Source organism: Drosophila serrata, unplaced genomic scaffold (genome assembly GCF_035046125.1).
Source record: "Drosophila serrata isolate PLE 108 unplaced genomic scaffold, ASM3504612v1 contig_292, whole genome shotgun sequence".
NCBI classification, from domain to species: domain Eukaryota; kingdom Metazoa; phylum Arthropoda; class Insecta; order Diptera; family Drosophilidae; genus Drosophila; species Drosophila serrata.
In genome coordinates this window covers 538,623-554,446 of record NW_028257190.1, presented here as the reverse complement: position 1 = coordinate 554,446, position 15,824 = coordinate 538,623, and the positions used below count along the sequence as shown (strand labels likewise).

The following is a 15,824-nucleotide window of genomic DNA, read 5'->3' as shown; positions in this document are numbered from 1 at the left end:
TGAAATATAGAATTTATATCGATAAATATAAATTAATTTTCTGACTACAAAACAAAATGAAATTATTATTATTATTATGTAATATTATCCTTACTTTATTATTATTATTTCTTATATATTGTCATAAATCGATAATTACTACGATAGTTTTCCCATGTGTACATTCTACCCCCTTGAACCCCTCCCTTTTGAGGTGCCTCTCACCTCAACCTCTTTCTGGGCATTTCGATTGTTGGAACGACGAGTGTTTAATATTTCCCACAACAAAAGAAGGGGCCACTTGTCGATATTTAACATAATTGTGCCATTGTGTTTCAGTGGAGAATACAAAAAAAAAAAATACAACAAAAAAAGGAGAAAAGAAATAATAAGAAGGGAAAATCACACACCATGTATGTACATGGGTGAAATCAAAAAGAGTTCAAGTGTCAACGTTTAAGCTGGAAAGTACCGGTCTCAGGCAGTTAATGGTCGAGGCGTACTCGGTTTTATTTTGCGTTCCCTGGATTTTTCAGCAGACGGATGTGCTCCCAGAAAATTGCAAAATCCTTCAAGACCTGCTCCCTATAATTATGTATGCAGAGAGGTATGTGTATATAAATATGTTTTGGGCGCCTTTAAATTATTGCATTGTTGTAAGTTGGAGTACAAGAGCTTCAAGAAATATATAAATATCATTTAAATACTTTTAAGGGAGTGATTTAGGATTATTTTTTATGTTCCATTATTTGTACATTTAAAAACATTTTGAATACTATTTTGGAGTATTATAATTTAAGTCAAAAGCTTTTTACGATGTGAAGGAATCATTTCCGACCCTATAAATCATAAATATTCTTGATCAGCATCAACAGCCGAATCGATCTGACCAAGTTTTGTAGAAGAAAAAATTTTGAATTTTTTTTTCCATTTTTTTACCAAATTTTTTAAGGAGTTGAAAATGAAAAATTGGACAAAAATTTAAATTTGTAAAATTTTAAAACTTGGAATGCAGAGTTGTTAGCATTATAAAAACTAGCACAGAACAGTTGTCCGAATGGAAATTAAGCACCTTTTGGCTTAGTTATGATATTTGAAAAATTTTGATATACCCCTGAAAATTAGCATATAAAAATATTGATATAATATACCTTAAATATACATATATTAAGTTTTATTGTAGGTATATCATATCAAAGAAGCCAATTGATTGCCAAATGTCATATATATTTATATTTGCAGTCAAAATCTTAATCTATCATTTGAAAAAAATAATGGGACAAAATATTTAAGTGAATTTTCCAAAGATTTGTAAGGCGTAAAATCATTAAAATTGTTGACAATTATAAATTTAGTAATTTTAAACATGTTTAAGCCAATACTAGCATAGTCCTTATAAAATTCAGAACAGAAAAGCCCTTCAAATAAATATTTATGCATCTTTGGCTTAGTTTTAATTGATTTCACATTCGAACCCATAATCCTATGGCTTCATTTCTTGTATTTTATTATTAAAATTTGTTTTGAAAGAACCATGATTTCCTACAATTTAGAACATTCATCAAAATACAACCACAATTTGCATTGAATTTTATTTAAAGAAGAAAAAGGTTTTTATATTAATAACATATCTCAAAATTTTGTTTGGTTTTACTTATTTTAAACAAAGTAACCTTTATGTTTCATTTCATAGCCATACTTTCAGTAGACTACTGATTAAAGTGGGCATTGATTTTAGTTGTACTTTGCTTTTTTAGAACTTTGAATGTTTTACCCACATTTGTATTCCACATTGAAAATTTCAGCCGTTAACATCAGAGACAAAATTTTCTAGTACCAAAAAACAGAAAATAAAATTCCAAATTTGCTCAGCCTTATAAAATATACATACACATTTTAACGGTAAGCATTTTCGCGATATGTAACCCGTATCTTTTCAAGGTTTTCTTAATTATAGTTTTCTATTTGTTTTGGTGTTAATATTGTTTTATTTTTGTTTTGTTATACTTTTTTTTTTTTTCACAGCTAATAATGCAACGTTCCTCTCCGTTTATGGTCGGCCCCATGGTGCGTGGCCATCTCCTTGGATTGGTTGGCAACTGGCGTGATTTGCGACGCAATATGGCCTCCAATCCTTGGGGGGATTTCCCGAATGGAGGACGCGGATCCAGAGGTGGACGATTTGGTGGAACAGGCTCAGATGGTGCAGCCGGATCAGATTCAGATCGATCTGATACCACAATGAAATCATTATCATCCTCGAACAAGGGGACACCAGCCCGTGCCAGTGCCACCTCCATGGTGACGAGCGATGCTAGCTACCATGCTCGTGGCGCCAATCAGGGTTCATTTGAGCGTCGCATTAATCGCGAGGATAATATGTGGCACAATCGTAGTCAAACTGATACCATATGGCTCAATTCTCGTGATCCGCATGCCTATAAGCCCAATTTCCGTCAAACGGAGCCGATTGTGATGCGTAAGCAATTTATGCGCAGTCCAGATGAAGTATCCCGTGAAGTCCTTGGTCGTGACTGGGAGGAGGCCGTGAAGGCCTACCGTCGTTCAGCCCTCACCAATATGCCCGATCAAGGCTGTCGAACTGGCTGGGAGGAGCAGCAGCATAATACATTGAAGCTGGTTCATCCTATGCAACAGTCAAATTCGCAGCAGCCACGCTCGGAGAAAAACTCTCAGATCAATTGGCAGAAAAACTTACAGCAAAATACACAGAAAAATACGCAGCAGCAGCAGCAGCAGCAGCAAAAGCAAGAATCGCAGAAAAACTTACAGCAATTACAACAGCAGCAAAACACCCCGAAACAACCACAGCAACAGCAGCAGCAAAATCAACAATATCAAAATCAACAACAGCAGCAAAGGCAACAACAACAAAATCAACAATATCAACAATATCAAAATCAACAAAAGCAGCAAAATCAACAATATCAAAAACCGCAACAGCAAAATCAACAATATCAAAAACCGCAACAGCAAAATCAACAATATCAAAAACCGCAACACCAGCAACAAAATCAACAATATCAAAAACAACAACAACAAACTCAACAACAGCAAAATCAACAACAACAAAAGCATCAAAATCAACAACAACAAAAGCAGCAAAATCATCAACAACAAAATCAACAAAATCAACCGCAAAACCAAAAGAATCAATTATATTATCAACATTGGAGCATAAGGCCATCAGATGATAAATAGTAATTGTGCTCACATATTGTATTTAGCTAGGACTATAATGCTTATTCCCTTCTAATTGCATCTCATATTGAATATTGCAACAGATTTGGAGACACATTCATAATCAGAACCAAATCAGAAGTGATCAAGTAATTTCATTCATTTCGTTCGGGTACCGTAAAGAGCAAATTAATGTCATTACGAAAGCACTTCAATAAATATAAATTAATGATGTTAAATGAGCGAATTTTTTATTTAAGTTTTTAAATTTACCAAGAGTTGATTTTAAGCTATAACTAGATATGTTTTTAAGGATTTGTTCAACAGTTTATTCAACTTTTTCCTCAACATTTACTTCAGAAACATATTCAACAATTTACTTAACTACAACTATCATTATTTTTTCAACAACATAGGAACAACATTATCCTTAATAATTTCTTCAACACTTTTGTTTACATATTTTTGTATTTATTTTGCAATTTTCTGTAACATTTTCTTATGCAATTTTTTTTAAAGCTTTCTTTGGCAAATTTCTTCAACGATTTTTTAAGGCTTTTCCCCCAGCCTTATCAATATGTTTAAAATAATTTTTTAGCGACTTGGTTACCTATTTCAAAACCAAAAACAATACAAACTCCTTTAAGAAAATTTTCAATAATTTCTTTACCAATTTTTCTTGCTTACTTTACTTTTCTAGACCAAGAGAATCGAATAAAATTTAATTTTAATATAATTGCAGTGATAATCCAATCTCTTAGAGTTCCAGCAGGGATAGCAGCAGGGACATACATTATCGATAGCGAGGAGATGGCAAAGAATCCTTCTAGACAGGATGATGGCGCAAAACATACACCTTCGCTACGCCCATTAATTTTTACTGCTTTTTGGGTTTTCAATTTTCCAGCAGCGCCGCGGAAAAGCCACGTGGACCGTGGACCAAGGACCGATGTGCTGCGGATGCCATTTAACGCTGCATAGGAAATCAAAAGGTCAGAGAGGCATGGGGCAAAAGGGTGCTGCTCCTGATGTTGATGGTGGTGGTGGGTTCTTCGTTATCACCTTGTGATATATGTCAAAAAGCGGAGTGAGTGAAGACAACCCACCAGGCAGGCAGCCATCCGCCTGAACACCTACTACTACGACCAGTAAAAGTAAGGACCACTGAACCACCGAAAATGGACACAAACGACGCGGTGGGGGGGATGGTGTAACCCTTTATCGAGTTGAGCTCTGAAAGTCGGGAGTCGGAGTGTTGATTTAGGGTTGCAAACAGAAATTATGATAATGCCTGTGAAAACAACGGGAACGGGAGATAGAGTCTCCGAAAGCAAAGGAAAATATATTAAATGTTATTGAGAGGAACTAATTTTCATTAAAAGGATTAAAAAGCATTTGGCGAAAAGGAGTCTGCAATGATGATGGGCTTGGGGATGGGTGAGGACTTTGGCAACCGCGACGTCGTTCTCTTCGTCGTCGTCGTCGTCGCTGAATTAACATAAAAATCATAAAAATATGACACTATGGGAAGACGGTTACCTACCACCGTCAAAAAGTAGCAGCAGCAGCATGGCCATCAGTAATATTATTTCTTACAGGGACGGAGGCTAAAGGGGTTTTGTCCGCAAAAAGGGGAGTTTTTCATGGGGTTTTGGAATGTACAACAATATTTGTAATGCTAATAAAATCATTCAAGAGTTTATAAACAGTTTTATAAAAGTATCTTTAGCTAGTAATAATATCTCCCTTCTCCAACACTTTCTACCAGACTCTTTACTCCTTTTTCTACTACAATTTCTCCAACACTTTTTACAATACATTTAACAACCATTTCTTATCATATTCTTTAACTAAAAATGTTATCAATGTATTCTTTCTTAATTTCTTCGAAAATCGTTTCAACAATTTGTTCAACAATTTCTCCAACAATTTCTTCAACATTTTTCTTCAACAATTTCTTCAAGAATTTCTTCAGTAATATCTTTAATACGTTTTTTTAATACATCTTTCAACAGTTTTCCAACGATTTCTTTAACAATAATTAAATCTTTCTCCAACAAGAGCTTCTATAACATAAAATTTATTTTTAACAAATTTCTTTAGGTTCTATAACATAAAATTTATTTTTAACAAATTTCTTTAGGTTCTTTGAAAGTCTTTCTCCCCTTTAAAACTTTTCGGCCAGAAGAGCCACTGACCAACATTGTCATTATTACGAACGCATGATGCTCATTAGGCAAGTGGGAAGCGAAAGGGGCAAATGAATGTTGGGATGAATTTCGTGGGTGGAAAATCCAGAGGAAAACGAGTGGAAAGCGGTGGAAAAGCAGCAGCAGAGAGAGAGAAGGTAACATTGACGGCAATGCGCGACAATCAACACGAGGCGCGCTGATAGCACACGGTTGTGTTCCCGGGGACAGGAGGCTGGGGAGGATTAGTAATGGCCATGGCTGTGGGTTTTGGGCCAAAAGGTGGGCCAGCACGGGCACGGGCTTGGCATCATTTTGATGATACCAAATGCTGATGACGACGATACCACCATCACCATCACCACCACCACCCAATCCCGATCCCAATCCCAATCCCATTTCTGGTGCGGGGGGAGTGAGGCCGTTGCCGTGTTTGCTTTTTTGTGGGCGTCGCTGCTGCCACTTAGTAACTCACCCGCAGTTTATTATTTTCAAAATATTTAAATTTTTTGGTAATAAGCGAAAAATGGTTTTAATATAACCGAATGGGCGTACCGAAGCGGACGTGCCTGATGACGACAACAAGGATGGTAGGTAAAGGTAATCCACCTGGCGGATCTCAGGACTCTCTGTGAGACATTACGGTGGATGATTGGTTTATTTTGCACGGACGGATTATCCGGTTCATAAAGTCAACCATAAAGCAGTAAGCATTAAATAGAAGAAGATTGTATTATTATAAATATTATAATTATACATCTTTTATGAATAATGAACTAGTTTTTTTAATACATGATAAAAGGAAACGGAAATGTCCTCGTATTATAGTTGTTTAATAAAATTGTAGTCCTTTTTCAATACAATACAAATAAGTTCAGTAAGTATCAATCAAGATTAAGTAACTATGGTCAGTAATTAACTATGATCAGTAATTAATTATGAGCAGTAAGTATCTATGAAAAGTAAGTTACTCTGAACAGTAAGTATCTATGAACAGTAATTAACTATGATTAGTAAGTATCAATGAACATTAAGTAACTATGATCAGCAAATATCTATGACCAGTGAGTAACTGATCAGTAATCAACTCTAAACACTAAATATCTATGACCAGTAAGTAATTATGATCAATAGTATCAATGGACATTAAGTAACTATGATCAGTTATTAACTAGAAGCAGTAAGTATCTATTACCACTTAGTAACTCTGATCAGTAAGTATCTATAACCAGTAAGTATGTATGTATGATCAGTTACTAACTTTGAACACTTGTAAACAATGACTTGCAACTTTTGTAACACAACACATTTATGAGACTTGTCCGGCAGCAGGCACTTCGTTCCGGGGATGTTAGAACTAATTGGGAATCATATGCACAGATACGCGAGATTTGTTTTGGAACAAAGAGCATGCTATTGGAATGAAACTATGGAGTTATTCCTCTATATAATTTTACTAGTATATAAGTCAGAGCATGGCGAATCGGTGGACTATATATATACAAATATATAGCTGCCATAGTAACGATCGGAGAAGGTTAAGAAAAATAATTATAAATTTTCCAGTTTTCAACAGATTTTCATCAAATTCGATATATAGCCATTATATATTAATCTAGAATTTAGTGTAAAATATTATGAAAATCAGTCTGCTATATAATATTATATAGTAATAATTATATTATATTAATTTATTGATCAATTTACTTAAAGCAAGCATTAACAGTTTTCTAAATATTAAATATTATTGTATTGAATGTATATTTCCCCCTAAAAATATTAGCCTTACAAATGCACAGACAATTACAACAACAAACTGTTGTTGTATTTAATTTTCTTAAAATTATTCGCTGGCATTTTCGAAACACAAAACTCGTCTTGAATTTGCATTCAAACTGGAAACTAAAAGGGGGAAAACTCTGACGAGGACTGGAAGTGGGAGTGGGGATGTCAGACTATGGACTCGGACTGAATGCTATAGACACTCGGAATTAGCTATGCGAATGGAGCTGCCATAAAGGAGTTCATTAGATGCCAAAAGAACAGCGGAGGAGGACGACGACGTCCATGTTCTGTGGATGGTTCGATAGACAAAGAAGACAAGGCATCTCCGGGTATATTTTGTTTCATGCATTATAATCATTATCATTATTAGCATTATTGTCAGCCAGGACGATACAGGACTACACAGGACGAGTCGCTGAATAATGCAATGCAGTCCCCGATGGAATGGTGACCCAAAACAACAACAGACAACAACAACATACAACTCGTTCATTTCGTTTTCGTTGTCAAATGCAAAAATCGCGGCAACTTCCTTTTCCTTTTTCCTCTTCGTCTCGCTGCAAAATTTCCAAAAATTCTATTATTATTAATAGAGGCGAGAGACAGAGGGAGAGAGAACAAGTCCCGGCGACCATGACGACTGCCTTGGTTTGGAGATTTCTTCCTGCTCCTCCCTGCAGAATCCTTTGCTCTGGTATGCGTTTGTCTTTTTCCCTCCACCCTAACAAAAAAAAGGATCCAAGGACCAAAAAGCCGACTACAATAACCCCGAAAATGCACACAGTTTGCATTATAATGCGAAATTTTCGATTGCTCATTTGTGGCATTTACTTTTTACTATAAAAGTTTTATAGCCAAAGCGCAAGAAAGGCGTTCTGGCACTGTAAAAAAATATGTATATACATAAAAGTTGATAGAAACTATAAAGTTTCATTAGGTAATTATATTTGTACTTAGTTTATTTTGTATATAAAGAAAGGATATAAAAGTAAAATTAATTTTTGGTAAAAATTTACAAGGTTATTGAGAAAGTGAAGCTGCCTTCAAGGATATTCAGCTCTTTCTTCAGTATCTCTAGCTCAATTTAGGTGAATAAATATGTATCTTTTTAATATATTTTATCTTTAATATCTATCTAGTTTAAACAGATTTTTTGTCAGTGCAGCGACAACGACTATAGCAGCAACAAAATTTTACACAATGTCATCAACGGCGGCTGACAATGTTTGGGGCGGTAACATTTCAAAAAAGAAAGGCGAAACGAAAGGCGACAGGCGGAGGCTGTAGACAGTAGGAAGGACACTGAAGACACTCTGACAATTGTGTGCAATTTTTGGGCACTAAACTTAAAGGATTACTTTTGGCTAATTTCGCACTGGCTTTTGCCAATGCCAAAAAATGAGGGGGGGGGGCGGGAGATATTCTCTTGTTTAGGCTGAAAAATCTTTGATGTCGCGGCGATTCTTTGTCTCGCAAATGGAAAAAGGGAAGTCAAGACAAGTTTCCAAAGAAAAATTCTGCCAAAAACTGCAGGTGAAAAACGGCCGGAAACTCTTGACCATTAAAATAGATTTCGAATAGAAATAGGTTTGTATAGATTTTTAAAAAATAATTATCAACAATGTTTTCAACAATTTCTACAATAATATTTTGAACGAAATTATGTAATTTATCTTTAATAAATTATTGCACAATTTAAAATTTATAGTTGAAGAATCGAGAATAGTTTCTTAAACATAGTTTGCACCATATTTGAAATATTCTTCAACAAGTTCAACAATTTCTCCAACACTTATTCCAATGAAATTAATGCTCAATTGTAAACGAAAATTTGCACCTTAAAAATATATTATTATTATTATTTATATTAAATTCCACACAATATTTATATATTTATGATATATTCTTTTATATACAATATATTCACGAAATTCTATATTTCCTAGCCTTTCCCCTGGAAATAAGGTTTATTTTTGTTAATGTTGTTGTTGTCTTGACTAAATGGAAATTACTCTGTCTGGGCAAAACTTTTACTTCGAACAGCTGTGGGAAAATCCCACCTGACCTCATCCTCTAGCCAGGAAATATAGCATCTTTGGTGTCTGTTCATAAGCCATAAAAATGCCAAAAACTCATTGACTTATGAGGCATTAGTCTGAAAAATAAATTGGCAGAAGGCACAAATTCAAATTGGATTCCCCGACAATATATATATATATATATATACATAAATACCTAATACTCTTAATACTCTATATAGTATATATATATATTGTATATATACATATATAAATTAGCATTTTTGGACGACCGACGGTCGCCTTGGAATGGTTTATTAATGGCAAATTAAAAGCAATAAAAAACAGATGTGCTTAACGTGGCACATTCCAAAAAAGTGAAGCTACTCCAAAAGCGGGGGTGTGGGGATTTTTCTTTCTGTTTTTGGAGTGGGGGTATTTTTCCAGAGGAGTGCGAGTGTTATTTTTTTTTTTTTGGACTGACTGGCGCGCACCTTTTGGCAAGTTCGGCGACTTTGTTGTTGTCGTTATGAAAATTACTTTGCTCTTTGCTGCCGGTGCTGCTGTGGCGGCATTTATGGAAAATGGTGGGGCAGGGAATGGGGAACGGGACTTCCCCTTTACCAGCACACACACACACACACACACACACACACACAGGAGACTTTTCTGTGTGCGAAAAAGAAAGTTTTGCATTTGAAATTCAGGTTCTGTTGCCTTTTTGCCTCCTGCCTTATGCAGTTTATCATTTTTGCAAGCTCTCCTTCTGCTCTCCCTTCCCCCTTGTATGGCCCCATTATCCACCCCCCGAACCCGGCTCTCCTTATCCATTCAGGTGGGTAATTTTAATTTTAAGCTTGAGTAATGACAATATTTACTTCCACTTTCGCGTTATAGTCAAGCGGTACACGCTTTAATGGCATTTTGATTTGAGATTTTCCACTTTGGCCCACACCAGGTCCCAGTTTTCAGTTTTCAGGTTTTCAGTTTCCTGGTCCTTTTGCCATAGTTCGCTCCAGCTGTCGTCCTGCCATCCGGCTCCTCTTTTTCTGTCTTTTTTTTCTTTGCATGTAGAAAATCCAGTGATTTTTCAGGGAAGTCGCAAAAAGATAGGGAAAAAATTTGGCAAGGGGAACGAATTTGGTGATAGGGAAATCTATCGAGGAGTTTCTACCGATATAATGTATCTAAAAAAAATTATTAAATTGATTTTATATCGAAAATGTTGTACCTTTAAGTGAAAATGTTAAAGTGCCAATTTTTTCGACATAACAAAGTTAAAAAATTTCATAACTACGCCAAAAATGCATTAATTTTAATTCGTAAAGCTGTTCTATGCTAGTTTTTTCTATGTTAATAAATCTGCATACTCAATTTTTAATTTACAAAAATTAAAAATTTTATCAATTTTTTAAGTTCTGATTAATGTTAAAATAGCGATAAAATTTGGTCAAAAATTTTGTAATTTTAATTTTCTCCCGGAGATGGCTAGATCGATTCGGATTTTGATGCTGATTAAGAATATATATGATTTATGGGGTCGGAAGTGACTCCTTCACTTTCTTTTAAGCTTCTGACTGAAGGTCCATTACCATTTTTGTACCGATATTAACAATATTTTTATATGAAATTTTTCGACAAATCAAAATTTAAAAATCTCATAACTAAGCCAAAAATTCAATAATTTCAATTCGGAAAGCTGTTCTATGCTAGTTTTTATTAGGTTAAAAGATTTGCATAGTCAATTTTTAATTTACAAAAATTTTAATTTTTATCAATTTTTTAAATTCTGATTAATGTTAAAATAACTATAAAATTTGGTCAAAATATTTAAAATTTTATTTTTCTCCCGGAGATGGCTAGATCGACTCCGCTTTTCATGCTGATCAAGAATATATATGCTTTATGGGGTCGGAAATGACTCCTTCACAGAGTTTCAAGCTTTTGACTAAAATTATAATACCCTTTGGAACATACAAATTGTTATTATTAAAAAAACTGTTGGAAAATTATTTTTAAATATGTGTTTCGTTTTGGAAAGATTTTAAACAGATAATCTATTTATCGCATACATATGTTTCTTGGAACGTTGAATTTGGGATTTGTTTTTCGATTTTCATTCAAATATCGATACAGAATCAATTTCTAAATATTTTCTGCCTACTCTAAATAAAATATTCTATTTACAATAATTATTTACAATTTAAAAACGTATTATTATTAATATAAAATGTTCTATTATTTCATTTTACTCTGTTTCTGTTTTTAGTTTAAATTTAAATGTGTGAAGTTCAATCTTAAGAAGCCCCCCTAATATAGTATTTAACTTCTTAGATTTATTTTTTATTGAATTCCACTCTTATCCACTCTTATTAATATAGCTTTTATGAAGTCCACAAAGAAGATACATTTATGACCAAGTTACTGATATATAAACTCCTATATACATATATATATATATATACATATATATCCCCCTACCAGAATTCCAGTATTCGAAAAACTCCAAAGTTGTTTCGGGTAACTTTTCGCAGTCTTAAACAATAAGATGCATCCGTTTATGGAGCTTGCGATAGGGGATTTTGGAACATAAACAAGGCTGCCCTACCCATTAGCCCTTTCTTACATTTTCCCTTCCTTTTTTTATTTTTTTTTTTTATCCAAGTATGTAAGTACAAGTACTCGCAGCCAAGATCAACAGAAAGTCATAAAAAATATAGATATGAGTTTAAGAATGTGTGTGTGCATGAGGAGAGGATACAGGGACAGGACATTGTCTATAGAAATTTTTGTGTCTAACAGAAAGATGAGAAAAATTTTACAGCGCTTGTTAACAATGCAAACACACACAGATACTCATAGATTTGTATATATATATATATCTAATATATATATGTGGAAACAATTGAGGTCAAGGTAATAGGGGAGACAAATATGTAAGCTGAAAATTAAATTATAAATATTTATGAATTATTTTTTGGTTAAAATCTGTAATATTTGTATTAGTAATAAACAACTTTTATAATTAACAACAATTATAATTATACATATTAATTGAATATTTTTTTAAACCTTAATTTACTTTTTTTACATTTATTTAATGCCGATTAAAGGTTTTATATAACATTTCTGTGATTTAGATGGAAAGAAAAACAAACGAAGCTTTTGATTAGATCTATAAATATCTTAAATAACACATTATATTTTATAAAATATAAAATGTACAACAAGTTACAATAATTGAAGGGTCATTACAATAGTAAAAACAAATTTATTTAGTTATAAAAATATTATCTAACGCCTGTACAATTATATAGATTGTATTTATAGTATTTATCTGGCTATCTGTTACTATTATTATGACTGCCACTGTATTTATACATATGAGAATAACCTTGCCCCCACAACAATTACACATTTTGAAGGGGGCGGTAGGGCATTGGGTATGGAGGAGGGGTGCTGGTGGGCAGGGGGAGGCGGAAAAGTTCAAGGCAAGTAAAAAACAAAAGGCATTGGCGGCCAACCCCTTTTTTTGTGAGAAGATCCAACTCCTACTTCTTTTCCTGTCAAGGTATATACCCTGGAAATGTGGGGTATGATGGTGATGGGAATTATAAATAATACTAGAAATTATACTACTGTAAAATAAATATAAATAAAATATACTAACTAAATAAATATTAAATAATTAATAGTAAAATAAATATAAATAATTATTATAATTAAAATATAATCTATTACCATTTTAAATTATAAAATAAAATATAACAAATAAATAATAAATTATCAAATATAAAATTATATCAAATATTAGAATATATAATATTAAAGGAAGGAAATAATATTAATATCTATATATATTTCTCTACGAGGTATTCTGTAAGTCGTGACCCTTAATCACCGACTTCCCTCCTGTTCTGAGTCGTATCTTAGTCAAGTTCTTGTCTAGTTTAAGGACTCGAATATAAGACAAGGGGGATGTGACATCCTCTAAAGTTTCTCTGTTTCGTCTAAAATGTGAGCGGAGCACTAATCTCGTTTATGTTGCGTAAAATGCATGTAATTCGTGTAAACAAAAACGCTTCACGTAGGCTGCTGCTCCTTTTTCCTTTTTTTGCTATTTTCTTTTATATTTTTCGGTGGGCGGTGGGGCGTGGGATTCGCTGATGCATAGATACAGCTTTGATAATTGTGTGACATATATGTGAAATGAATGGAAAGAGTTTTCCATGCTCTTGGATAAGTCGAAAGTCAGTTTCAGTTGGTTGGGTTAAAAAGGATCGTAGCAGCTAAGCGAATACTCTAGGAATTGATTAAAATTTCATTGATATCAATATAAACGATAAATATAATAATATATAGAATATAGAATATAAAACATTAAATATATATTAAATATAAATCAGTATTCAATTGAAATAGGTTAATGGTTAAGGCATATCGATATAACCGATAGGTAAGCTATAAATATAAATGATATTCGATATATATGTTTAAAAAATATCTCCGTTTGTTATCGATTGTTTATCATTATTGTATTATTTAATTTTACCCCAAATCCTTAAGGTTTTATCAATACCCAAAAAGTGAGGGAATCGTATCCCTGCCCCATCCGTAACCCCGTTCAATGTGTTATGGGTGAGAACATCAATGGGCAGGCAAAAAATTATGAAGCTCATCAAAATGTGCGCTGAATTGTAAAATTGCCGTTTGCAAAAGGAGAACATTCTATGTTCAGGGGTGAGTGTGGTGATGTGGCAGCAAGTTATGTGTACTTCTTATCTGAGGCAATTAAAACATTTCTTCCTTTTACTTTTTCTTTTTTTTCTTGCCTCTCCCCCAGCTTTCCTCTGATTTTTTCCCGACTTCCGTTTTTCCTACAACAAAGACGAGACATGTGTGAGATTCTCGAGAAGCGAAGAAAGGGTTAAGGATGGGGCCTTGAACAGGCTGTAAAACTTTTGCCTTTTGTGTTGATGTGTTTATTTATGCCAACTCCTTTTTGCCCTTTTGCTCATGATTTTCACTGATTCACCGAAACACATTTCACACGGCCAGAATTTTGTTTTTTTTTTTTGTTGTTGGATTCGTTTTCTTTTGTTGGGAAATTTTTTATGATATTTTACATTTTTATTGGTGTCTCAAGAGGGACTTTGGTTAGTGTAAAGCGATTCCTATTAAAGAAATATTACTGAGAATGTCTTAGGGAATTTTTTCTTTTTGTTGTCTTATATTTACAATTGATAAAACCCCAATTTATGTAAAATTTTATTAATAATTATTATTGTTTATGCCTAATGTCCTATTAATTTTCCGATTGCAGTTCATAAAGAAGTATCAGAAGTCTTTTAAAGCTACAATGTCATATCTGCATAAGAAACAAAATTAAATAAAACTACATGTTTTTATAAAATATTTAAAGAATTCACGTTCCCAACTAAAATATCAATTTTATAATTATTTTAATATTGGTTTTCCAATATTTTCCTATTATTTTCTTATCATTTTTCAATTAAAGTTCATAAAGAAGTATTAGAAGTCTTTTTTAGCTAGTGTCATACCTGCATACGGGACAATAGTAAAAAATTAAAGGTTTTTATGAAAATAAATAAGAATTTATGTTCTGAACTTATTATATTATTTATGTGGTTATTTTAAAATTGGTTTTCTATTATTTTCATAAGAAAGAGACGCATAAGTTATTTTTCTTTATATAAAATATACATCTATAATAATTATATAAGGATTTTCAGATATTGTGTGGTTATTCCTATTATTTTCAAATCAAGGGTTAAGGGAAGATATTATTCTTTATTCCCATTAAGTCACAACCTCATAAGTATTTCATATTTCTTAAAACTAAAACCCATTATATAAACTAGATATCAATAGTGTCATGGCCCCAAAAATGGAAATCTTTTAAAAACTCTTTGTAAATAAAGCCGATTTAAGGAATTGAAAATTTTTTAAAAAAGCACTTACCCAACTTATTAGCATTTTTTGGTCATTTTGAGGTCTTGACAAGCCATAAATCTGGTGTTTAATCAAATTGCCCGGACCAAAGACGTCTGATTGATTGAAATGTCACACTAAATCGCTGGAAAAAAGAGAGAGAGAGAAGAAAAAAACATTTTAAAAGGAAATCGCATCAGAAATGCCAAATGAAACATAAATGTCACCAGGGGGGGAGAACCGCAAACCGTAAAAGCTGTACAAAAAAAAAAAGGAAAAGCAGAAAGGAAAATCCCAACCCTGCGCTCTCGTGTGCGTTTGTTTTGTATTTGATAAGCATGAAATAATGCATAAAAAAAACACACAAAATTGTTTTCCTTTTTTTTTTTTGTTTAAAGAAGAGCAGACCCAAAAACGGAGAATCCTTAAAAAATAGTGCTACTTAAAAGTGAAAAGTGAAACAGAAACGGGAACGCAGAACCGGAGAAATGAAAAGTGGCTGGCTGCCTCTGCCTGTTGTTGGGTGGAAAAATCCAAATGGAAAATGGTCATGTGGTGGGGGTGGGCACTGGCCAGCAAATGTTTTATCGTTTATACTTTTTATTTCTGCGTTTGTTAAGTTGGAAAAATGAGCGTCGATTAATTTAATAGAGACAAAAAGCCTTCGCCTTCACAAACGAGCCTCGAGTTCCAAAGCCGT

At 33.3% G+C, this 15,824-nt stretch overlaps 2 protein-coding genes across 2 annotated transcripts in view; one reads left to right on the top strand and one right to left on the bottom strand.

Moving 5' to 3' along the window:
• ec (ubiquitin specific peptidase echinus) overlaps positions 1–15,173 on the bottom strand; it is a 158,815-nt gene extending 143,642 nt beyond the window's left edge. Inside the window, exon 1 of the mRNA XM_086836652.1 lies at positions 15,155–15,173. The gene's annotated coding sequence lies outside the window, so the exon portion shown is untranslated. The remainder of the gene's footprint in view (positions 1–15,154) is intronic.
• Positions 1,664–3,419, top strand: LOC110178045 (uncharacterized). Its single transcript, XM_086836661.1, has 2 exons — positions 1,664–1,881; positions 2,005–3,419. Exon 2 carries the CDS (start codon positions 2,011–2,013, stop codon positions 3,199–3,201), a length of 1,191 nt encoding a protein of 396 aa, XP_086692787.1. The 5' UTR covers positions 1,664–1,881; positions 2,005–2,010; the 3' UTR covers positions 3,202–3,419.
• Positions 15,174–15,824: the final 651 nt, after the last annotated feature.